General features: G+C 40.2%; 1 protein-coding gene and 1 long non-coding RNA gene across 2 annotated transcripts in view; one reads left to right on the top strand and one right to left on the bottom strand.

Annotated features, from left to right (window-relative positions):
- Positions 1-27,028, bottom strand: part of LOC128690810 (F-box/LRR-repeat protein 7-like) — a 146,186-nt gene that overhangs the window by 11,439 nt on the left and 107,719 nt on the right. The window contains exon 3 of the mRNA XM_070088191.1: positions 5,175-5,343. Coding sequence (XP_069944292.1) covers positions 5,175-5,343 — 169 coding nt within the window. The remainder of the gene's footprint in view (positions 1-5,174; positions 5,344-27,028) is intronic.
- Positions 1-27,028, top strand: part of LOC128690809 (uncharacterized) — a 101,134-nt gene that overhangs the window by 36,922 nt on the left and 37,184 nt on the right. The window lies entirely within an intron of this gene.

Here is a 27,028-nt window from a genome sequence, read left to right as displayed (position 1 = left end):
TTTTCACACAGTAAATGACCCACCACAATAATTACTGCAAGCAAGTTTATTTAAATATAATCCATATTTTTCTACTTTATGCAGTGGACCCTTGATTTTCGTGATTAATCCATTCCAGAGAGTCTGCTGAAAACCAAAATTCACAAAAACCAAAACCATTTTCCCCATAAGAAATAATGTAAATCCAATTAATCCATTCCAAACACCCAAAAGTATTAACAAAAAATAATTTTTTTAGAGATTAAATATATATTTACATACAGAGAAGAACGACAAATCAATGTAAAGCAATAATAACATCACACTTACCTTTACTGAAGACTCTTGTTGGTGTATGGAAGACAGGAGGAGGGGAGAGGGAGGAGAAGTTACTATTATTTGGAAGGGGAATCCCCTTCCATAAAGACTTTAAGTACCAAGTCCTTATCCAGGTTACTTCCCTTCTCTTTTTGGATGGCACTAGGATGAGCTTGAGAGTCACTGGACCCCTGTCGCTCAAAAAGTTGTTCAAGAGAGCTCTGTTTCTGGCATCTCTTTAAGATTTGCCTAAAATGGGACAAGGCATTGTCATTAAACATGTCACAGACATGGCCTACAACAGCTTTGTTAGGGTGATGTCCCTCCACAAACATTTGCACCTCACTCCACTTTGCACAAATGTCCTTAATCTTTGAAGAAGGCACCTTTTTTTCCTCTCTCTTCCTCCTCCTGTGAAGCAATTTCCTCGGCTGTGGTCTGTTGCTGTTGCAGATGAAGCTCTTGCAGCTCTTCTGTGGTTAGCTCTTCACTGTGGTCCTCCACCAACTCTTCCACATCCTGGCCACTCATATCTAACCCCATGGAATTCCCTAATGCCACAATACATTCCACAACAGGTATAGGGTCGACAGGGTCAGCCCCAAACCCTTCAAAATCCTTCTCTTGGACACATTCTGGCCACAATTTTCTCCAAGCAGAGTTCGTCGTCCTGGAAGTCACTCCCTGCCAAACCTTATCTATAAGGGTTATGCAATTGAGGATATTGAAGTGATCCTTCCAGAACTCTCTTGGGGTCAATTCAGTGTCTAAGGTCACATCCAAGCACCTTTGAAACATTGCTTTGGTGTAGAGTTTTCTGAAGTTTGAAATGATCTGCTGGTCCATGGGCTGGATGAGAGGAGTGGTATTAGGGGGCAAGAACGTCACTGTGATGAAACTAAATTCCTCTAACAATTGGTCATCCAAGTCTGGAGGATGAGCAGGAGCATTGTCCATTACCAGGAGGCACTTGAGTGGCAACTGATTATCCAGGAGGTATTTCTTCACACTCGGGCCTAACACTTAATTGAACCAATCAATGAAAATTTCCCTCGTGACCCATGCCTTATTGTTAGCCTTCCACACCACACACAATTTACTCTTGACGAAACTGTTTTTCTTGAACACTGGGATTTTCAGAGTGATACACCAGTAAAGGCTTCACTTTGAAATCTCCACTAGCATTACAACAGAACAAGAGAGTTAGCCTCTCTTTCATAGGCTTGTGTCCTGGCAGTGCCTTTTCCTCCTGCATGATATAGGTCCTCTTTGACATTTTCTTCCAAAAGAGGCCTGTTTCGTCACAATTGAACACTTGTTGGGAAGGAATCCTTCAGCCTCTACGTACTCCTTGAATTCATGCACGAATTTTTCAGCCGCATGTTTGTTTGAACTTGTAGCCTCACCATGCCTTACAACACTGTGTATGCCACTTCGCTTCTTGAAATTTTCGAATCAGCCTGTGCTGGCCTTAAATTCACTAACATCAGCATTCGTTCCAGGCATTTTCTTTATGAGATCGGCATGCAACTGCCTTGCCTTTTTGCAAATTATTGACCGTGCAACACTATCTCCCGCTAACTGTTTTTGGTTGAGCCACACCAACAACAATTTCTCCACATCTTTGATTGCATGTAATCTCTGTTTCATTAGCACATTTACCCCTTTCACAACATCAGCTTCCTTGATTTCCTTTTACTTCCCCACGATGGAAGCGATTGTTGAATGGGGCTTCCCGTACATCCTGGCAAGCTCGGCCACACATACACCACTTTCATATTTTTCTATGATTTCTTTCTTTAATTCTATCGTGTTTCTCACCTTCTTTACCAAAGGGCTGGCACTAGAAGCTTTCTTTGGGTCCATGGTGGTTTATTTCGCAGTTGCAAGCACAAAAAACAATGGATTATTACGAAATGTTTCATATGAACGTAGGGGGGTGATGCTCACTCGCCGAGAAATAATGCCAGACTAACTCTTGAATGCGTCTGTGGGAGGCTTTTGTGCGTGGGCCCACTGAGACACGTACTGTATGACTGCCGAAATCCAAGGGAAATCGCAAAAACCAAGGTTATATTTTGACAAAAAAAAGTTGCTGATAACCAAAATTCGTGAAAACTGAGACTCATGAAAACCAAGGGTCCACTGTATATGGTACTGTACAATGAGAATTGGAAGGTATTTAAATTTTTTAATATACAGTACATGGTAAGTTTGGGAAACATATTATATGATGAAAAATGAAGTATCGTATATACTGTACCCAGATGATCTACATCCTACCACTGGGACCAAGCTCTACAAATGTCATGCTTTTTAAGCTAAGTTTGTGATGTTAGTTTATAAAGCAATGCTCTCTTTATTATTTATTTTATTTTATTTATTTTATGTCTTTGCAAAGAGTACATTGAGATTTTGTATTTACAATAGTGGGTTGCAATGTACAGAGAGCCTCTATTATGCCTAGGCATAATAATTCCCACTCCCTGGCAGGAGTGGGAATTTGTTATCATTCTTACTGCTGCCTTTTGCTGGGTTATTAGGGGTTTTAGGTGATTGGATGTTGTTGATCCCCATGCACAAATTCCATATGTAAGATAAGGGTATATGAGTGAATGGTACAGTGCCAGGAGAACTGATTGTGGAATGTAGTACCTTATCTTTGATAGTATGCCTACAGTCTTGGAGATTTTCTTGGTGATTTGCTGTATGTGTGTCTGGAACTTAAGGCTACTGTCAAGGTGGATACCTAGGAATTTTCCCTCTGAGTCTTGTGACTGATGATCCATTTAGCGTTATGTTAATTGGATCATTTGCAGCTTCGTTTCGAAACTGAATGAAATAGGTTTTATCAGTGTTCAGGGTAAGTTTGTTAGTCATCATCCAGGCAGATATTTTCTGTAATTCAGCATTGACTGTGTTTGCTAGTATGACTGTGTTTGGGTGGGAAAAGACATATGTAGTGTCATCTGCAAATAATATGGGTTTGAGTAGCTGTGATGCATTCGGTAGATCATTGATGTAGATGAGAAAGAGGAGTGGTCCAAGGACGCTTCCTTGTGGGACTCCTACTGTGATTGGTTGGGTGGAAGAATTTGCATCATTTGCATACACATATTGAGTTCTGTTACTAAGGTATGACTTTAGGTAGTTGAGGGAGTGGCTTCTGATACCATAGTGCATTAATCTGGAGTACAGCAGTTCATGGTCGACTGTATCGAAAGCTTTACGTAAATCAATGAAAATGCCCAGCGGGACTTCTTTCTTTTCAAGTGCGGTATATATTATTTCTAGCATGTGTATGATAGCATCATTTGTGCTTTTATTATTCCTGAATCCACACTGACAAGGGTTTAATATGTTGTGTGAAACGAGGTAGGAATAGATTTATTTTTTTTTTTATTATCACACTGGAATAGATCCGTCTATGAATTAATTTTTCAAAGATTTTAGAGAGCAGTGGTAAGTTAGATATTGGTGTATAGTTATTCAAGTTAGCTTGGACATCTCCTTTATGGATCGGAGTGACCCTCGCTATTTTGAGGATTGTTGGGAAGGTAGATGATTCAATGGATTTGTTAAAGAGCGTTGCAATAATTGGTGACAATACTTGAGAAGCTTTTTTGTACATAAAAGCAGGCAAGTTGTTTATGTCTCCTGCCTTGTTTTTAAGGGTGTTTATGATGAGCGTAATGTCAATGGGGTTGGTTGGAGCTAGGACTAGCGTATTTGGGTAGGTATCTATGAGGTAGTCTGATGGACGGGTGTTTGTGCTTGGTATTTTGTTTGCTAGATTTTTTCCTATGGTGGAGAAGAAAACATTAAGTCTGTTTGCTGTTTCAGTTGGAGTGAGTAGGGGTTCATCTGATTTTGTTAGTTTGAGTGCTTTGTTTCTGGATAACTTTTTAAGTCCAAGAATTTCAGATAGAGTTTTCCAGGTTTTTTTCATATCACCTTTGATGTTATGTAATCTATTTTCATAATACAATTTTTTTGACCTTCTTTTCAGGCTGGCAAGTGCTGACGAGTAACTTTTCAACTGTTCTCTAGTTATCTGACCCATTCTATGCTGTTTTTCATATTTGTGCTTTGTGTTAATGGATTTGAGGATGCTTGGTGTTAGCCAGGGATTATTCAGTCTCTTTGCTGTGATCTGTTTAGTTTTTCTGGGGCAATATCTGTTAAAGAGGCATTGGGCTTTTTTTAGAAAATTATTTATACATTCATTCATATCTGTATATGTTTCGAGCTCATTTTGCCAATCGATGTTATTCATAACTGCTATAAAGTTGTTAAGTGCTGTCTCGTTATGTAGTCTGAAGGTTACTCAACAACACAGTACATTAAAGTAACTTTCACCTTTTATGGGGATGCTGTGATGCTGCTCAAGGGTTCTTAATTCAAGAAACGTAGCCACTGCCCTTTTCTTGGATGAAACCTGATTAGCCACCATTCCCCAAGTTCTGTATGTCTTATAGGTTTGGCCCTTATTCATTAATGTAATAACAATAACTCATAAGAAAATTATTCCTAGCATCACAGAATTAATAAAATCTTGGATGTTGAATAATACTTTACAGCTAAGAAAATTGGGAATGATTATGTTAAATCAAATTATATTAATTTTAACAAGTTTGAGTAAAGTTGCTAACTAAACTGTATCAAAATGATCTATTTTTATGACAGTTAAGCTTGTTGAGTTGACGCGTAATTGGTTTACTAGGTTCAAGGTCTATCGACTACATAGACTCTCATCAAGGCTACACCACCAGTCAAGGATACTTTAATTCCTGAAATAAGAGTGAAAGTAAACTCTTGTATATACACTGAGAGATACACATCTCTTGTACATATCCATGATTTCCTAACAAACTTGCCTGTGACATCAAGGTGCTCGAGGTTGACGCACTGGGTAACCAGCTCGAAGATGCCTATGTTGGTTACGTTGATGCAGCCTTTTATTTCCAGATGGCGCAACTCAGGACATCTCCGACCAATCAGTGACAAACCTCTGTCTGACAGCCTTGAACAGCTGTTGAGAATCACCTGGTGGGTGAAAGAAGAGTTAGTGATGACAGATGGTGTAGGTGGCATTTAGTCTATTATCTATTTATGATTGCATATCTGTAGATAAGTTTATGGTACCCAATCATTGGTTTTAAATCTATCAATATTCCAGTCTATCATACACAAACAACCCACATACAGGAGAGAGAAAAGCTTACATTGACATTTTGGTCCAAATCAGACCAAAACATCGATGTAACCTTTTCTCTCTCCTATGTGCGGTTTGCTGTGTATTGTTCCAGTCATGGTATTGTGCCTATTTGTTCTTTCCAGTCTATCATATACAGGGCCGGATTACCGCATAGACAAACTAGGCATTTGCCTAGGGCCCCGCGGTCCAAGGGGTTCAGGGGCTCATCCAAGACTGCGCATATGGTGCAAGTGCAAAGGGGTCCCTACCTAAAAAGTACAAGTGTTTGGAGAGTAAAATTGATTTTTAAAAATTAATCAAAACAAAAATATATAATGAAATAAAATAAAATAAAAATAAATAAACTTAACCATAGATGGCAACACTCAACATGCCTTTGTTTACATCAGAACAGCTGTGTTTTCCCGCTAATGGGTGAGTATGGGAGATTCCTCTCCAATTTTCTGTAGTAATTACACGTTATCTAGACTTGTACTGTGACAAATTAACTGAAGTGTTGTTGATAGACATTGATGTGTATGGATAAATGTTTGTTTTCGCCTCTAAATGTTAAGGGAGGTACCTGATAGGGTTACTTGACCAGTAAAGACACATGGACCAGTAAAGACGTATTTTTGGTAAAAATACTATAAAGAAAAACCTAAAAACGCAAACTGACTTCCGTTTGTAGGTTTTAAAAGCACTTTGTCCTGTCTTTAAGTCTTTATCATTTCAATAACAGATCTCAATTGATTGATGTTCTACATCACTTCCGTCACAAATGCTTAGTTTTCAAGTTGCGACGGAAGTGATGTAGAACATCAATTAATATACTACATATTTCCCCAGAAACACATAAGCCACATCAGAAAATCGTTGGTTGGGTGAAACTGAAAATTGTCCCTGCATTCTTTAATTCTCGTGTCCTTATCTATGGTGGTAGGCCATATATCATGCAAAACATAACGATTAGTTTAGTTATGAAAATGGTAATATAAATACCATTGTGCATTGTTCTTGGACTCGGTATGATTTCTGTTTAAGTAAATTGGAGATCAAGGAGGATGAATTAGTAAAATATTCGTAGCCCAAATCACTAACCTAAGCTATGGTAAAAGTTCTGTATATGACTCCTTTCTGGTAACGTTTTGAATTTTTAGATGCGCAGCCAGAGGAAAGGGGGCTACAAGGGCCATATCCCCCCAATTGACAGAAAAAAAAATTTAATAATAATTAAAAAATTAATAATAATTGATAATGAAAAATTTGTATTTGCATGATTACAGACAGTGATACATCCTCATTATGGCATCTCGTGAACGTGATGGACGTTCTTATGCGAGTGGGTCACAGAAAAGAAAGAAGAAAATTCAAGAAGAAGAACAGAAAAAGAAAGATGTAGGAAGCTGCAGAAATATCACAGACATGCTCACGAAAACAGTTTCTGATGTTACCAGTACAGTTGAATCTGCAGATATGTCAGATCATACAGGAAGCCCTCCCTCCATTATTTCTCAGCCAGCATCTACTTCTTTTGTGTCTCCTCTCAATGTCTCAACGGACATTTCATCCACAGGATTTGTCTTAAAAGATCCTGCCTCATGGCCAAATGTAATCCCAGATTCTCTACGTAATGCTTTCATTGCAGAAAACTTCAGTCAAACTCTGAACATTGACTTTAGGAAATCAGCAAGGATTTATGATGATGGAAGTCGTTGTTGTTTAAAGTCATCTATGTTTTACAGGAAGCTTGCAAATTCAGAAACTGTGAAAAGATCATGGATGGTATACTCTGAAAGCTCAGGAAAAGTGTACTGTTCAGAATGCAAGCTATTTTCTACCAAAGAAAATACCTTCACACAGGGGTTCAATGACTGGAAAAATTCCAAGCGTTTCGAGGAACATGAAAACAGCACCACTCACAGGAGCTGCATTTTAGCCAGTGTATTTCGTGCACAGAAAAAAGGCTTATTGGATTCTCATTTGGAAAATCAAACTGAAAAAGAGCGCACTTATTGGAGAAAAGTTCTAGAAAGAGTTGTTGCTGTTGTAAAATTCTTAGCTCTAAGAGGACTTGCTTTCCATGGAGAAAATGAGGTTTTTGGTTCAGAAAACAATGGCAATTTCCTAGGGATCATAGAACTGTTAGCACAATTCGATCCATTCTTAGCAAATCATGTGTCACGCCTTGGGAATGCAGGAAGAGGCACTGTATCTTACATGTCATCTACTATATTCAATGAATTTATTGAACTGATGACTAAGAAGGTCCTCAATAACATCATAGCAGCTGTGAAAACTGCAAAATACTTTGCAATAAGTGTAGATTCAACACCAGACTAAGTGTAGTTTCAACACCAGACATTTCACATACAGATCAATTGACATTCATTGTTCGCTTTGTCGACTCCAGTGGTAAGCCCGTAGAGCGCTTTATAAAATTCATTCCTCTTTCAGGCCATGATGGAGAAACAATGATGAATGTAGTACTGGATACTCTGCTTGAACATGATCTCTCTATTATGGATTGCCATGGCCAGAGCTATGACAATGCAAGTAACATGTCGGGTAAATATAATGGATTGCAAGCCCGTATCAAGCAAATCAACCCACTTGCTGAATATGTGCCCTGCTCAGCACATTCTCTTAATCTTGTTGGGTCATGTGCTGCGGAGTGTTGTGTCGCTGCAGTTTCATTTTTTGGACTTTTACAAGCACTCTTTAATTTTTTCTCTGCTTCAACACATCGGTGGAGTATACTCAAGTCAACCATTCATGGAGATGTCATCAAATCATTATCAACAACAAGGTGGTCAGCGCAGCATGATGCAACACATGCTTTGAAAGACAGCTTTGCTGAAGTATGTTCTGCTTTGATCCAAATAGCAGAGGATGAAGACCAGACAGCAACTACAAGAAGCGAAGCAGCCAGCTTAGCATCAAAATTGGAAGATTTTGAATTGGCCTTACTCTGTGTGCTTTGGGACTGTACACTGGAACGGTTAAATGCCACTTCAGAAAATTGAAATTGAAATGGCTACTTGTGCTAACCTCTATGCAGGCTTAGTAGAATTTGTAAGCTCACTTCGCAATGATGAAGCTTTTGAAATGTTTGAAGAGAAAGCTAAACTGCTGGTGAAAGACTACAGTTACCGGGCTGATCATCAGCGGTCAAGGAAGAGGAAACGCAATTTTAAAGAGCCAGACAATGAAATTGTGTTGCTACCAAGGCAGAAATGTAAGACAGCTACATGCTTCGTCATTCTGGATTCACTGATTACAGAATTGGTGAAAAGAAAAGAAATCTACCAGAATCTCAATGACAAGTTTGGATTTCTGTTCAAAATTACTACTATGCCAGATGCAGAATTGAGAGAAGCTGCATTAAAGTTGCAACAACACCTTTCAGCAGATGTTCAGGACACATTTGTTGAAGAAATAGTTCATTTTTCTGTGTATATGAATCAGATTAAAGCTCCACCTGAAAAATGTGCGCCCTCAGCTGCTTTGAAACATTTAAGAAATGCAGGTATCTCAGAAACCTTCCCTAATGTTGACATAGTGTACCACCTTTACCTAACACTTCCAGCTACTAACTGTGAAGGAGAACATTCATTTTCTGTTTTGAAAAGAGTGAAAAACCAGCTCCGTTCAACAATGAGCCAAGACAAATTGTGTAACCTAGCCTTGTTGACCACTGAGTCTGATCTAACAAGAAATATTGATTTTCAGAATATAATTGACGATTTTGCCAATATGAAATCCAGAAAAAAGTTTATTTAAGAAGTGCCTGTGAATATAAACAATTCTTTACTTTCTTGAGTTTATATGATTTGATAGTCTTATGCATGATGCAATGATAACAATAATGGTCAGTGATTTATAAAGGGAATAATAGTGCTGTAGTGGTTATGCTGAATATAATAGGTACATGATGTCACTACTTTAATAGCCTAATCTAGTAATACTATGCTGTCTTGAGTTTATTCTCTTTAAAATGCATGATTTAACAAGATAGTTATAATGGCTGTTGGTAAATGGTTTTGGTTGTCTTGATGTACTTTCCCTATTAAATTTAATCTAAATAGCCAGAATGTATTTAACTAGACCTTAAACAGGCTCACACCGACCCCCCCCCACCCCCACCCCAAGCCGGAAGGGGTCGCTTCGCTTACCCGTAACTCAAAGGGGCCCCGCCAATCTGAATAGCCTAGGGCCCGGAGACTTCTTAATCCGGCCCTGATCATATACATGTATATAGTTTCCAGTGTTTACAACACTTACTAGTAAGTGCTATAAACATTTGTTTGAATGGTGTGCATCTAGGTGGTGGGGGTGGCCCTTCAGTGGTCATCACCAACTAGAAGGGGTTCTTAGATGCTAGAGAAGGGCTCATTATCCTGGGAATTAGAACTACCCTTCAGTTTCTTGGATCAAATTCGATTACCTCCCATTCCCAGGCACTGCATGACCTATACATGCTAGGCATTTAACCACAAACATAATAATAATAATAATTATTATAATAATTATTATTACTATTATGAGTCTTGTTAGTGATAATGTAGGTGAATGATGACCTCGTGTGGTGCTGCCATTGTGAGACACAGCACTGTATGATCCACATGCTTCTTAGTACTTCTTTCTGAATAAAAAAGTAAATGTTAGCATGAGAATACCTATTTTAAATAACCTGTGTGTGATGTGTAATTCATTTGTGTCCTGTCAATAATATCGTTAAAATAAAACATTTTTATTCTTGTTCTTCCCCACGTAACTGTTATATCCTTCAGATATACCTGTAACCAGTTTTGAGAATTTTTCCTACCATTGCAGCCCAACCCAAGATCAGGCTTTTCTGTTGAACACCTGTTCAAGCAGGCAGGTTATTGCTGTTGGTGGCCCTCTGGCCCACATATCCATTACAGCCTGGCTGATCTGGTACTTGACATAGGCAATGATCACATTTCTCTTGAAAACCTCTACAGGTGTTTCAACAATAATTCTGATATTTGTTAGTTATGAGTTAAATAGCCTTGAACCATAGATGTTGATATAATATGCTTGTACTGTGCCCATGGCACCCCTACTCTTTCACTGGGTTTATTTTACACTGCCTTCCATATCTCTAGCTCTAGTATGTTGCCACAGAGGTGTGTGGGTTAGGGACTATGCCCTCAAGAACCTTCCATGTACAGATATCTGGTATTTTCTTCCCTCCAGAGAGTGCATTCCATGTATTACGAGGCATTCTCAATAGTCTGAGTGCTTTACTGGCTCCCACCATGAAAGTAAAAGTAATATAAGATGGTCCTGATTTACACGTTTCGCTTTGTGACGTTTCAATAATGTAGCGGTTTTCACTTATACTCATTCTTCAATTATTCAAACTTCCTACAATAAATATATCCACTACTCACTATAAGCAAAGGATGAAAATATCTTAAGGTAAGTAATGTGTGTACTGCAAATGCATTTTTTTAGGCCTAGCTCTATTGCTCACTTAACCCTTTCAGGGTCGGCAGGCCCTCTCCTAAACTTCTCAGGGTCGGAAATTTTTCAAGAAAAGAAAAAAGATTTCTTCTTAGGAAATGATAGAGAATCTTTTCCCAATCATAAGGACACCAAAAGTATGAAATTTGATGAAAAACTTATGGAATTATGCTCTCGCGAAGTTAGCGGTCTTGACGATGTTTACGCATCGGCGATTTTGCTCACTTTGAGCCCTATTTTCGGCCAATTCCTATGTACCAGTCGACAAAACCATACATATTTCGCTAGAACTCCATTTTTTTCTATCGAATGAGTACATGAAACCACCCATTTACCGATTTCAACTATCCAATAACGTGGTCAGAAATTGGCAATTTTGCCATTTTCACACAAATTTCAAAAGATGCCAATTTCCAAATAGGGTCCACAATAAATAAGACAGACATTTCTGGCACTAAAATAACATTTCCTCTGTTCATTACTCATGTCCCCAGGATTCTGTTACATTTCTTTTGCATTCCACTTTGAATTTTTATTCTCACAAAAAATAGAAGATTTATGTTATGCAGACTACTGCATTCGTGTAGAAATGGCATAAATAATATCAGCACACTTGTGAAAGAATATTACACTCGCCAGTTGGCGTGTATTGGATGCATAGCATGATTTGTTTACCTTTGAACTTTGGCAAAAATTGAACATTTTGCTACTTTGAGCTCAATTTCAAGGTAATTTTCATTATGAAACCAATCAAAATCATCTCAATTTCCATAATATGTTTCCCATTCTATAAAATGAGACCAAGAAAACTATAATACAATTATAAATAGCATACGAAAATACACTGCAAAGTTGCTGTTTTAAACCAAAAACACGGTCGGAGATTTTTTTTCCTCATTATGCACTGTGTGCTGCAGGATTTTTTTTATACCATGCACACTGACCACACAGACCCATTCTTTCATATGTAGGCCTACCAGCTTTCTCTCACTAGATTTGAAGGTGCTAGAATTTATGCGTACTAGTACGGCACCAATCCTGGCGTGCAAGCCGTACTAGCATGGCACCAACCCTGAAAGGGTTAATATATAATAATGTAAACATGTTATCAGGCTTTTATATGTATTTGAAGTGAAAAACGATTATGTTTCACTTTACAGTGATTTTTGCTTTGCAATAGTTGACTGAAATCTAACCTGCTGTAAAAGTGGGGCCTGCCTGCAGTTTATTTGCTCTATGCAGGTAGTAAACAATTTCTGTATCTTTTCCAGCTCTGATATCTCTCCTGCCTTCAATGGATCCATAAACACCAAACAAAATTACACATGTGATTTAGTGTCATTTGTGTCACCACTTGCAATTTTTTTCTTATCCTGATAGCTCTCATTATCCACCTTGTTTTTTCTGGCCTTTGTGGCATTTGCGTTACTTTGCTCTCTAAATGTCAGATCACCTGTGATCATTACATATTCCTGTCATTCTATGAGATGGTTCTCTTGTGTTTTGTTTTGTGTTTTGTGTACAGTGTTCCTTTTGAAATTTTCTTTCCTTCTTTATCTGAGCAGTGGTAATTTATTGCTATTTTCAATTATCTACTGGATGACTTTGTTGCTTTCAAATTTTCTATGTTCTCTACCGAGGTGACTTTCATACTTATTTTGGTAGGGGAGGTGGGTAGGGTTGGTTGGGTAGGGGAGGTTGGAAGGGTAGGGAAGGCGCACACACGTGTGTGCATGGGCTCAGTTTCCTTAAACATTAGAGGTGGTCCCTAAAAGGGGAAAAAATGGTGGAAAAGAAACATTAATGCCATGAATGGCTAATCTGTTGACTGTGATCAACACATACATGATCCTTGCATTCTTTAAGTGAAAATCAAACAAAATATTGGAAGTGCCAAGGACCCAGACTAAGCCCAGTGTTGTTGGGAAACAGGAAGTGTTGCCATTCGAGGGAAGCAGTAAATCATATTACTGCTGAGTGAAAATGGAGAAACCTTAACTACCATTAAGGGTAACTGTAGTGAAGGGAGTAGACTAGCTAGAAAAAAAAATATTACAAAAAAACTACCAACACTGAGAAATCAGCATGAAATAAATTTAAATGGAAGTACAGTGGAACCTCGACTTACGAATTTAATCCGTTCCATTACCACATTCGTATCCTGATTTGTTTGTATGCTGGGTCAATTTTCCTCATATAAATTAACTGAAATGGCATTAATCCGTTTCAGTGGAATTCCTGCTCTTTGGAGGCACAACAAAATACTTCAATATGATGCTAATATCAACTCTACAGCTTATTTATATGTCACAATTCATCTAATTTCACCATCATTCAAAGAATGCACAACAGGTGCATCATTGTCAGTGTTCAGCATTTCTTCGATGTCAGCTTCCTGTAACTCCATTAGCACACAGTCAAGATGAGTACAGTGGACCCTCGACTAAAGGCTGCATCAGCTAACGCCAAAATCAGCTAGTGGATCTCTTTGGCGTCAACACCAAAAAACTCAGCTAAGGGCTTTCGTCCTAAACGTGTCCATGTGGGCTGAGCGGGCCCAGCCACTCCAAGACTCTGTGTATAGCCAGTGTGCCACTGTTTACAAGCCGTTGTGGTCAATTCCACATGTACATGTGATATATTTTGTATTATTCCATTGTTTTTAGTGCTTGTAACTGCTAAATAAGCCACCATGGGCCCCAAGAAAGCTTCTAGTGCCAGCCCTTTGGTAAAGGATGTGAGAAACATGATAGAATTCAAGAAAAAGTTTGTAGAAAAATACAAAAGTGGTGGTGGTAGAGGGTAGTAGTGATGGTGGTAGAGGGTGTTAGTGGTTGTGATGGTGGTAGAGAGTGGTAGTGGATGTGGTGGTGGTAGAGGGTGGTAGTGGTTGTGATGGTGGTAGTGGTTGTGATGGTAGAGGGTGGTAGTGATGGTGGTAGAGGGTGGTCCAGTGACTCTCAAGCTGGTCATAGTGGCATTAAAAAACCAAGAAGGGAGGTAACCCCAGAAAAGGACTTGTTACCTGAAGTCTTTATGGAAGTGGATTCCCCTTCCAAATTGTAAACTCCTCCATCCTCTGCCCTCCTCCCATCTCATCACTCATCAAAAAGACCTCAATAAAGGTGTTATTTCAGTATTATTTATTATGCATGTATCATTGTTTTCTGTGTAGGGAAATGTATATTTCATGTGCCAGAGTTGTGGAAGATGGCTAATGTGGTTCCTATATTCAAATCAGGGGATAAGTTCGTTCCTTCAAATTACCGTCCAATAAGCCTGACATCTACAGTAGGCAAGTTATTAGAATCGGCTATAGCTGACATTATTAGAAGTCACCTTGAAGAGCATAATTTGATTAATGAATCTCAGCATGGGTTCACAAGAGGTTGTTCCTGCCTGACAAATTTACTGACGTTCTTGGTTTAGAAAGACACGTAAGCAAACACTATGACATATTTATTAGAAAACGTTTTGGTCCTGGGACCTTGATCACTTCTAACACATACAGAGGTAGAAAGACATTATATATAGGTGGAGAGTGAGGTGTGAGTGATGCATGGTGAGCTGAAGAATGCCATGTTGGGATGAGGACAGGCAGATGATGAGATCATGTGACTCCTGTGTTGTTGGGTTGGTGGTGCTTAAGTATCATGTATGCTAATGTTTTTGAAATGTTGTGGTTTCTAGTGTTACGTTCTATTGTGTCGGTGACAGCAATTAGTGAGGCTTCTAGGCACCGTTGGCGTCTGAGGTCTGGTTCAGTGAGAACGAGTTGTGCCTCATTTCAGTTCATCAAATGCCCCATGGAGTCTCTGTGGAGGACACAGGCATACCTTAAATCGTCTCTGTTACAGGCATTTCGATGCTCGTTCAGGCGGACCGCAAGATCTCTGCCTGTCTCGCCTACATATTTCTTGGGACAGAATCCACAGGGGATGGTGTAGACGCCTGCTGTAGAAGTTAGAGGTGTGGGGCTGCATTTCGTAGTGAGGTCTATGATAGATGTGTTTATGGTGGAAACATTGATGTTACTCATAGCAAGTGCCCGGCGAGTATTCGTGGCAATATCACCACATGGGAGCACTATGAACTGCTTAGAGGGCTGTTCCATGGGCAGTTTGTTGAGGATAGCTTGTGCCTTGAGTCTGCAATCTTGGATGAAGAAAGATGGGAACTGAAGAACTGTTCTATTGAAGAACTGACATTCTTCAATAGAACATTTAGGCAGTAGACAGTGATAAAGAATATGATATTGTTTATCAGGATTTTAGTAAAGCCTTCGATAGAGTACCTCACAAAGAGACTTAAGAAAAGTGGTAGCTCATGGTACAGGAGGTAAGCCATGGAGGTAAGCCAGGAGGTAAGCCATGGATAGAGGCATGGCTTACCAATAGAAAGCAAAGAGTTTCCATTAATGGGGTCAAATCTGAATGGGGATCAGTTACTAGTGGCGTTCCATAAGGATCAGTTTTAGGCACTCTCTCGTTTATAATTTACATTAATGACCTTGACGAAGGGATTACAAGTGACGTGAGCAAATTTGCTGATGATACAAAGATAGGCTGTATGATTCATTCCGAGGAGGATAGCAATGAACTCCAGGAGGATTTGGACAAATTAATGTCTTGGTCTGAAAAATGGCAGATGAAGTTCAATGTGGATAAGTGAGAGGTACTAGTCCTTGGTAATGAAAATAACCCTCGAAGCTATAAATTAGGTGAAGTAGAGCTTGATCATACAGAATATGAAAAAGACTTGGGAGTCATAGTAAGCAGAAATCTGTAAAGTAAAAGGACACAAGTGCAACTAATGTGACATTTTTATTGTGGCAACGTTTCGCTCTCAAGGAGCTTTGCCAAGCCGTTACAAACAGTACATGGACACAGAGGGTATATATAGGCTCAGAGTGAGGTAGTAGTAGTAGTAGTGATATAAGTTGTAGTACTATAGATGGGGTTGTAAGAGAAGTAAATGCGAGGGCCTTGGCAAGAGGAGTGGAGGTAAAAGATAAAGAATCACACATAAAGTGGGAGTTGTCACAGTTGCTCTTTGCTGATGACACTGTGCTCTTGGAAGATTCTGAAGAGAAGTTGCAGAGGTTGGTGGATGAATTTGGTAGGGTATGTAAAAGAAGAAAATTAAAAGTGAATACAGGAAAGAGTAAGGTTATGAGGATAACAAAGATTGGAGGGAGAGAGTATGGAGGAGATGAATGTATTCAGATATTTGGGAGTGGACGTGTCAGCGGATGGGTCTATGAAAGATGAGGTGAATCATAGAGTTGATGAGGGGAAAAGGGTGAGCAGTGGACTTACGAGTCTGTGGAGACAAAGAACTTTGTCCTTGGAAGCAAAGAGGGTATGTATGAGAGTATAGTTTTACCAACGCTCTTATATGGGTGTGAAGCAGGGGTGATGAATGTTGCAGTGAGGAGAAGGCTGGAGGCAGTGGAGATGTCATGTCTGAGGGCAATGTGATGTGAATATAATGCAGAGAATTCGTAGTTTGGAAGTTAGGAAGAGGTGCAGGATTGCCAAAACTGTTGTCCAGAGGGCTGAGGAAGGGTTGTTGAGGTGGTTCGGACATGTAGAGAGAATGGAGCGAAACAGAATGACTTCAAGAGTGTATCAGTCTGTGGTGGAAGGAAGGCGGGGTAGGGGTCGGCCTAGGAAACGTTGGAGGGGGGGGGTAAAGGAGGTTTTGTGTGCGAGGGGCTTGAATTTCCAGCGGGCATGCGTGAGCGTGTTTGATAGGAGTGAATGGAGACGAATGGTTTTTAATACTTGACGTGCTCTTGGAGTGTGAGCAAAGTAACATTTATGAAGGGGTTCAGGGAAACTGGCAGGCCGGACTTGAGTCCTGGAGATGGTAAGTACAGTGCCTGCACTCTGAAGGAGAGGTGTTAATGTTGCAGTTTAAAAACTGTAGTGTAAAGCACCCTTCTGGCAAGACAGTGATGGAGTGAATGATAGTGAAAGTTTTTCTTTTTCGAGCCACCCTGCCTTGGTGGGAATCGGCCAGTGTGTTAATAAAAAAAAAAAAAAAATAGAAGAAGTAATACAATATGTTAGAACAATTAACTTGCACATGAGTAAAAGGATATAAAAGCTATTACTTATTTTTTTTATTATTAACACACTGGCCGATTCCCACCAAGGCAGGGTGGCCCAAAAAAGAAAAACTTTCACCATCATTCACTCCATCACTGTCTTGCCAGAAGGGTGCTTTACACTACAGTTTTTAAACTGCAACATTAACACCCCTCCTTCAGAGTGCAGGCTATTACAGTGGACCCTCGCATAACGGACGCCTTGCATAGCGGACAATCCGCATAGCGGACGCTTTGATCGCTAAAATTTTGCCCCGCATAGCGCCCAAAAACCCGCTCAGCGGCCTTCGTCCGAGACGCGTCCAATGTGCGGCCTGAGCCACGCTCACATGTTCCGCGGGTGGCATTGTTTACCAGCCAGCCTCCGCGGTAACATCCAAGCATACAATCGGAACATTTTGTATTATTACAGTGTTTTTGGTGATTTTTTTCTGGAAAATAAGTGACCATGGGCCCCAAGAAAGCTTCTAGTGCCAACCCTACAGCAATAAGGGTGAGAATTACTATGGAGATGAAGAAAAAGATCATTGATAAGTATGAAAGTGGAGTGCGTGTCTCCGAGCTGGCCAGGTTGTATAATAAACCCCAATCAACCATCGCTACTATTGGTGGTACAGCTGCTGCTGCTGCTGTATCACCGTCAGCTGCTGCTGCACTGTCAGCTGCTGCTGCTGTACCACCGTCAGCTGCTCCTGCTGCTGTAGTACCGTCTGCTGCTGCTGTAGCATCATCTGCTGCTGCTGTAGCATCGTCTGCTGCTGCTGTAGCATCGTCTGTTGCTGCTGTAGCATCGTCTGTTGCTGCTGTACCACCGTCAGCTGCTGCTGCTGCTGTAGCATCGTCTGCTGCTGCTGCTGCTGTAGCATCGTCTGCTGATGCTGTAACATCGTCAGTTGCTGCTGTAGCATCGTCTGCTGCTGCTGTAGCATCGTCTGTTGCTGCTGTAGCATCGTCTGCTGCTGCTGCTGCTGTAGCATCGTCTGCTGCTGCTGTAGCATCGTCTGCTGCTGCTGTAACATCGTCAGCTGCTGCTGCTGCTGCTGTAGCACCGTTGTTGGTGTGGCTTATTGAGAATACCAAGAAACAATTAACCCCAGAGGATTTGCCACCCAGGATAGCCCAAAAAAGTCAGTGTCATCGAAGACTGTCTAACTTATTTCCATTGGGGTCCTTAATCTTGTCTCCCAGGATGCAACCCACACCAGTCGACTAACACCCAGGTGAACAGGGAAAATGCCTGGAACTAGTGCTCATATTGGTGAATTTAGAGCCAGCAAAGGTTGGTTTGAGAGATTTAAGAATCGTAGTGACATACACAGTGTGATAAGGCCTGTTCTGGAAGAAAATACCAAACAGGACCTACAGTACTCAGGAGGAAAAGGCACTCCCAGGACACAGTGTCTCATCAGTCATTGCTGCATCTTCAATAAAGGTAAGTGTCATTTATTCTTCATTTAGTAGAGTAGTACATGCACAATATATATTGTGCATGTACTACTCTACTATTGTGCATGTATCCTCTTTGTGTGTAGGAAAATGTATATTTCATGTGGTAAAATTTTTTTTTTCAAACTTTTGGGTGTCTTGCACGGATTAATTTGATTTCCATTATTTCTTATGGGGAAAATTCATTCACACAGCGAACATTTCGCATAACAGCCAGCCCTCTTGCACGGATTAAGGTCACTATGCGGGGGTCCACTGTACTTGGGTAACATAAAAATAGGTTAGACAAATATTTCTATTGGAGGCTGGATTAGAGAATGTCTGTTTCAGTGTTCATCCTCTGTAATGTGCTTGTGTAGCGAAAGTTAACACACATGTGCAACATCTGGATATCTTTATTGTTGCACATGTGTCTTAACTTTCATATTGTCGGTATTTTAAACCTTTCTTTCACTGCTTGTGTAGTATTAGCAGGAGAGACTATGTGATTTCAGGAGGATTCTTGCTAAGACTTCAGAGATGATGAAGCTGCCTTTATTTTGTTTAATTGTATTAGAAACAACTAATAGTGAAGATTTAAGGCACTTGCATCTGCGGAAATTAGTTTCTTTGATCACTAATTGGGCGTCCTTGAATTTCATGAGATGATTGGTGGAATTTCGGTGTTGTACACAGGTGTTGTTCAAGTTATCGTTCCTACATGCGTAAATGTATTCATTGAGGCAGGTGTCAAGGTTTCTTGCTGTTTCACCTACATAAATCTTGTCGCAGCCTCCACAGGGTATATTGTCAACCCCTGTGTTGACTGGTTCATGGTGGTTGGATTTTGTTCTGGTTAGATCCTTTATTGAAATGCTGGAAGCGATGGTGACTCTGGTGTTAGCTTGTGAAAGTGCTTTAGAAATATTCAGTGCAATCTGGCTGTTGGGAAGAATTATAACTTTGTTAGGAGTGGTGTTGGTGCGTGGAGAATTAATGATCTGAAGAGCTCTTTTCTTGCAATCTTTGATGAAAAAGGAAGGAAAATTTAAATCAGTGAAGGTTTGGTGAATGTATGTACATTCCTCGTCAAGAAACTCAGGACTACAAACTCGGTATTAAGCTCTCAGGAAAAATCTGATGATGATGCCTCTTTTGGTCTTAGTATCTTGACTGGAATAGAAATGTGCGAGATCATTTTTATTTGTAGGTTTCCGATAAACTTGAAATCTTAGGTTGTTGTCTACTTTGTGAATGAGGACGTCTAGGAAAGGTAGCTTGTCATTGGACTCTTCTTCTAGTGTAAACTGGATCGCCGGTTCAACTGCGTTGAGCCTTGCCTGAAGATTCCGTACATCAAAATGTTTGGGAGTTATTACGAGGATGTCGTCCACGTAATGTAACCAAGTGGTGCTTGAAGGGATGATGTTGGCGAAGTGATCGGACTCTAGGTGTTCCATGTACAAGTTGGCTAAGACGGCACTGAAGGGGGATCCCATTCCCATGCCGTAGGTTTGTTTGAAGAGCCTGTTATTGAAAGAAAAACAGTTGAAATTAACACAAGAGTTCAATCAAGTCAACAAAATCTCCAGGAGGTAGAGGAAGATTAAGGTCTTGATTGATTTACGTCGTAGAACCTCGATGGCTTTAGTGGTAGGCACTTTTGTGAAGAGGGAAGTCACGTCCAAACTGTTTAGTTTCTTGTTACAGATGGAGAGGTTTCAGATGCGGTTGAGAAGGTCGCCTGAATGCTTAAGATGAGCAGGGCTGATGGTCCTCAGAAGGCAGGAAAGATGTTTGGCAAGAACTCCGGCAAGTTTGTGTTGTGCACTGCCTATACCTGACGTGATTGGTCTGAGAGGAATATTATGTTTATGGGTCTTGGGTAAACCATACATGTGTGCTGGTTTAGGGTAGCTGGGTAACAAATACAGAAGTTTCTTCCCTTCTCTAGTGCATTTGAGTATTTGTCTGGTTTGTATAGAAAATCCTTGGCAAGTGTCTCCCACTGTGAGTGCTGACGAGTTCGTATATAGATTGATCATTCAAAAGGTTCATCATTTTGGTGTTGTAGTCACTGGTGTTGAGTATGACGACTCCACCTCCTTTGTCAGCGGTGGTGACAATAATGTTGGGTCGTTGGCGAGGCCCTTAAGGGCAGTGATATATCGTCTAGGGAGATTAGAAGAAGGTTCACATAAAGCTGCAGTGAGAATGCCCTGTATATAACCCTTCTGTAAGTTATTGTCATTGTGTCTATGGTTCCTGGTAACTAGGCTCTAACCATAACAAAATCCAAGCACCATGAACCAGTCAACGCAGGGGTTTACACTATACCCTGTGGAGGCTGTGACAAGATTTATGTAGATGAAACAGCAAGAAACCTCGACACCCGCCTCAATGAACACATTTATACATGTGGAGAAAGACACTTATGTACAGTTCAGGAAATTTATTAAAGGAAACGTTTCGCCACGAGTGGCTTCTTCAGTCCTAATACGTACAGAGAAAACTAAGAAAACGCGTATATATAGTGGCAGGAGTCAGGTGAAGTGTCGTGTGGGTAGAGGTGGTGGTAGTAGTAGTAGTAGTGGAACTAAGGAGGTGAGATGGATGGCTAGAGAGGGATCTGCCGACATCATGTAACAGCAGTTTCCAAAATGGGTAATATCCTGTTGATTAGCAATTTTGAGACACTGTAACTACCAGATTTTTGCTTTATAGCGTCACTGACAGCAATTAGTGCAGCTTCTATGCATTTTCTCCATCTTAAGTCATCTTCTTTAACCCTTTCATGGCCAAGAGGCCCTCTCCTAAACTCGTTCTCAAGGTCAAAAATTTTTCGAAAAAAAAAAAAAAAATGAAAAGATAGAGAATCTTTTCCCGATCATAATGACACCAAAAGTATGAAATTTGATGGAAAACTTACGGAATTATGCTCTCGCGAGGTTAGCAGTCTCGACAATGTTTACGCATCGGCGATTTCGCCCACTTTGAGCCCTATTTTCGGCCAATTCCAGTGTACTAGTTGACAAAAATCATAACTATTTTGCTAAAACTCCATTTTTTCTATCGAATGAGTACAAGAAACCACCCATTTACCAATTTCAACTATTCAGTAAAGTGATCAGAAATTAGCAATTTTGCCAATTTCACACAAATTTCAAAAGATGCCAATTTCCAAATAGGTTTCAGAATAAACAAGACAGACATTCCTGGCACTAAAATAACATTTCCTCTGTTCACTAGTCACGTCCCCAGGCCCTTCTTACATTTCTTTTGCTTTCCACTTTGAATTTTTATTCTCACAAAAAATAGAAGATTTACTGTTATGCAGATTACTGCATTAGTGTAGAAATGGTATAAATAATATCAGCGCACTTGTGAAAGAATATTAGACTCACCAGTTGACATGTATTGGACGCGTGGCATGATTTGTTAACTTTTGAACTTTGGCAAAAATTTAACATTTCTGCTACTTTGAGCTCAATTCAAAGTACTTTTTACTGTGAAACCAATCAAAATCATCTCAGTTTCTGTAATATGTCTTCCATTCTATAAAATGAGACAAGGAAAACTAGAATACAACCATAAATACTACGTATATGAAAATACAGTGCAAAGTCGCTGTTTTAAACCAAGAACACGGTCAAAGTTTTTTTTTTTCTCATTACTCAGTGTGTGCTGAAGGATTTTTTTTATACAGTGCACACTGACCACATAGACCCATTCTTTCATATGTAGGCCTACCAGCTTTCTCTCACTAAATTTGAAGGCACTAGAATTTAGGTGTAGAGTGGACCCCCGGTTAACGATTTTAATCCGTGCAAGAGGGGTAATTGTTATGCGAAATAATCGTTATGTGAATGAATTTTCCCCATAAGAAATAATGGAAATAAAATTAATCCGTGCAAGACACCCAAAAGTATGAAAAAAAATTTTTTTTACCACATGAAATATTAATTTTAATACACACAAACTGAAAAAGGCATGCACACTTACATGACACTTACTTTTATTGAAGATCTGGTGATGATTGATGGGATGGGAGGAGGGGAGAGCATTATCTTCTTACTGTTTAGAAGGGGAATCCCCTTCCATTAGGACTTGAGGTAGCAAGTCCTTTTCTGGGGTTACTTCCCTTCTTCTTTTAATGCCACTAGGGCCAGCTTCAGAGTCACTGGACTTCTTTCGCACAAGATATCTGTCCATAGTGGCCTGTACCTCTCGTTCCTTTATCACTTCCCTAAAGTGTTTCACAACATTGTCAGTGTACAGGTTGCCAACACGGCTTGCAATAGCTGTGTGAGGGTGATTTTCATCCATGAAGGTTTGCACTTCAAGCCACTTTGCACAGATTTCCTTTATCTTTGTAGTAGGCAACTTCTTCAATTTCTCTCTCCCCTCCTCTGAACCAGTTTCCCCAGGTCTGGCCTCTTGCTGTTGAAGTTGATCTATCAGCTCATCAGTGGTTAGTTCTTCATTGTCCTCCTCCACCAACTCTTCCACATCCTCCCCACTAACCTCCAACCCCAAGGACTTTCCCAATGCCACAATGGATTCCTCAACTGGCATAATCCTCTCAGGGTTAGCCTCAAACCCTTCAAAATCCCTTTTGTCTACACATTCTGGCCACAGTTTCTTCCAAGCAGAGTTCAAGGTCCTCTTAGTCACTTCCTCCCAAGCCTTACCTATAAGGTTTACACAATTGAGGATATTAAAGTGATCTCTCCAAAACTCTCTTAAGAGTCAGTTGAGTTTCTGAGGTCATTACAAAGCACCTTTCAAACAGAGCTTTTGTGTACAGTTTCTTGAAGTTGGAAATAACCTGCTGGTCCATGGGCTGCAGGAGAGGAGTGGTATTAGGAGGCAAAAACTTCACCTTAATGAAGCTCATGTCCCCATAAAGTCGCTCTGCCACGTCTGTAGGATGACCAGGGGCATTGTCTAACACCAGGAGGCACTTAAGTTCTAATTTCTTTTCAGTTAGGTAATCTTTCACATTGGGGGCAAATGCATGGTGTAACCAGTTATAGAAAAATTCCCTAGTGACCCATGCCTTACTGTTTGCCCTCCACAGCACACACAAATTATCCTTGAGGACATTCTTTTGCCTGAACGCTCTGGGAGTTTCAGAGTGATACACTAATAAAGGCTTCACTTTGCAATCACCAGTAGCATTGGCACACATGAGAAGAGTAAGCCTGTCTTTCATAGGCTTATGTCCTGGGAGTGCCTTTTCCTCCTGAGTAATGTAGGTCCTGCTTGGCATTTTCTTCCAGAACAGGCCTGTTTCATCACAATTAAACACTTGTTCAGGTTTCAGTCCTTCAGTTTCTATGTACTCCTTGAATTCCTGCACATATTTTTCAGCCGCTTTGTGGTCCGAACTGGCAGCCTCACCATGCCTTATCACACTATGGATGCCACTACGCTTCTTAAATCTCTCAAACCAACCTTTGCTGGCCTTAAATTCACTCACATCATCACTAGTTGCAGGCATTTTTTTAATTAAATCCTCATGCAACTTCCTAGCCTTTTCACATATGATCGCTTGAGAGACGCTATCTCCTGCTAGCTGTTTTTCATTTATCCACACCAATAAGAGTCTCTCAACATCTTCCATCACTTGCGATCTTTGTTTCGAAAACACAGTTAAACCTTTGGCAAGAACAGCTTCCTTGATTGTCTTTTTGGTGCCCACAATAGTAGCGATGGTTGATTGGGGTTTCTTGTACAACTTGACTAGGTCGGCGATACGCACTCCACTTTCATCCTTATCAATGATCTCTTTCTTCATTTCAATGGGAATTCTTACCCTTATTGGTGTACGGTTGGCACTAGAAGCTTTCTTGGGGCCCATGGTCACTTATTTTCCAGAAACAGCACCGAAAACACTGTAATAATACGAAATATTCCGAGTGTATGCTTGGATGTTACCGCGGAGGCTGGCTGGTAAACAATGGCACAGGCGGCACATGTGAGGCTGGCTGAGGGCGCACATTGGACGCGTCTCGGACGAAAATCGGTGAGCGGGTTTTTAATCGGTATGCGCGGCAAAAATTTTGCGATTAAAGTAAGCGGTATGCGAAATAATCGCTATGTGATGCCATTGTTATGCGGGGGTCCACTGTACTAGTACGTCAATAACCCCGGTGCGTAAGCCGTACTAGTATGTTGGAAACCCTGAAAGGGTTAATCACTAGTTTATCTTCACTGAATTTCCTGAGGTGCCCAACATCATCCCTATGTTGAACACACGCATTTTTGCGGTCATCATTTCTGCAAGCATTTTTGTGTTTGGTGATCCTAATGTCCAGAGATCTGGCTGTTTCCCCTACATATACTTTGTCACAACCCCCACATGGTATAGTGTAAATTTCTGCACTTGTGCCAGAATCATACTTGGGTTGTTGTATCAGGTTCCTAATAGTAGTTGAAAAGCTGGTAGATATTTTAGCCAGTTTTCTGTCAAACATTTTTGAAACATTATTGGCAACGTTGCTGATCGATAAAACGATGTAACTTGGAGGCTTTTCTTCAACTTGACTGATGTTGGTCTTGTTGAAGATACGTGCTGCACGTTTCCTGCAGTCACGTATGAAGTGTAGGGGAAAGTGTAGTGAACTAAAAGAGCTGGTGATGCATGTGCATTCTTCTTCGAGGAACTGCGGACTGGAAATTCTGTAGGCTCTTAGAAAGAACCCAATAACTACCCCTCTTTTAGTTCTGGTGTCATGGTGAAAGAAGAAATGTAGAAGATCGTTCTTGTAGGTAGGTTTCCGGTAGACTTTAAAAGCGTGTTTTCACCAGTGCGTAGGAGAAAGTCAAGAAAAGTTAATTGGTTGTCCTTCTCCTCCTCTAGTGTAACTTTAATAGTAGGTGCCAGTGTTGATGGTGTTGAGGATGCCACATACGTCTAGATTTTTGGGTACAATGACCAAATTATCATCAACGTACAACATCCATGTAACTGAACTAGGGATGTTACTGAGGATCCATCTGGATTCTAGGTCCTCCATATATAAATTGGCAAGTACTGCACGTACATGGCATCCTCAACACCATCAACAATGCAACTGTGACAACTCCCACTTTATGTTAGATTCTTTATCTTTTAACCCCACACATCTTGCCAAGACCCTCACATTCACTTCTCTTACAATCCCATCTATAAATATATTGAACATCCTTGTCTAAGGCCTACTTTTACTGGAAAATAATCTCCCTCTTTCCTACATACTCTAACCTGAGCCTCACAGTCCTCACAAAAACTCTTCACTGCTTTCAGTAACCTACCTCCTATTCCATATATTTGCAACATCTGCCACACTGCCCCCCTATCCACCCTGTCATATGCCTTTTCCAAATCCTTAAGTGCCACAAAAACCTCTTGACCCTTATCTAAATACTGTTCGCCTATATGTTTCACTGTAAACATTTGGTCTACACACCCCGTACCTTTCCTAAAGCCTCCTTGTTCATCAGCTATCCTACTCTCCGTCTTACTCTTAATTCTTTCAATAATGACTCTACCATACACAATATCAGGTATAATCAACAGACTTATTCCCCTATAATTTTTACACTCTCTTTTGTTCCCTTTGCCTTTATACAATGGAACTATGCATGCTCTCTGCCAATCCCTAGGTATTTTACCATTTATTAAATAAAAGCACCAACCACTCCAAAACTATATCCCCATCTGCTTTTAACATTTCTATCTTTATCCCATCAACCCCAGCTGCCTTACCACCTTTCATTCTACCCACTGCCTCACAAACTTGCCCCACACTCACAACTGCTCTTCCTCACTCCTACAAAATGTTATTTCTCCTTGCCCTATACACAAAATCATAGCTTCCCTATTTTCATCAACATTTAACAATTCCTCAAAATATTCCCTCCTTCCCGATACCTCTAACTCTCCTCTCCCATTTTTAACTGTCAAATCCATTTGTTCCCTAGGCTTGCTCATCTTATTAATCTCACTCCAAAACTTTTTCTTATTTTCAACAGAATTTGTTGATAACATCTCACCAGCTCTCTTATTTGCTCTCTTTTTACATTGCTTCACCACTCTCTTAATCCCTCTTTTTCTCTCCATATACTCTTCCCTCCTAGCATCACTTCCACTTATAGAAACCTTTCATATGTTAACATTTTCTCTCTTATTACTTTCTTTACATCATCATTCCACCAGTTGTTCTTCTTCCCTCCTGCACCCACTTTCCTGTAACCACAAACTTCTGATAAACACTCTAACACTACATTCTTAAACCTACCCCATACATCTTCGACCCCATTGCCTATATTCTCACTAGCCCATCTATCCTCCAATAGTTGTTTATATCTCATGGTAACTGCCTCCTCCTTTAGTTTATAAACCTTTACCTCTCTATTACTTGTTGCTTATATTTTCCTTTTATCCCATCTACCTTTTACTCTCACTGTAGCTACAACTAAAAAGTAATCTGATACTATATCTGTGGCCCCTCTATAAA

The sequence above is a fragment of the Cherax quadricarinatus genome, chromosome 24, assembly GCF_038502225.1.
Source record: "Cherax quadricarinatus isolate ZL_2023a chromosome 24, ASM3850222v1, whole genome shotgun sequence".
NCBI lineage: Eukaryota > Metazoa > Arthropoda > Malacostraca > Decapoda > Parastacidae > Cherax > Cherax quadricarinatus.
This window is presented reverse-complemented; position numbering and strand designations above follow the sequence as displayed.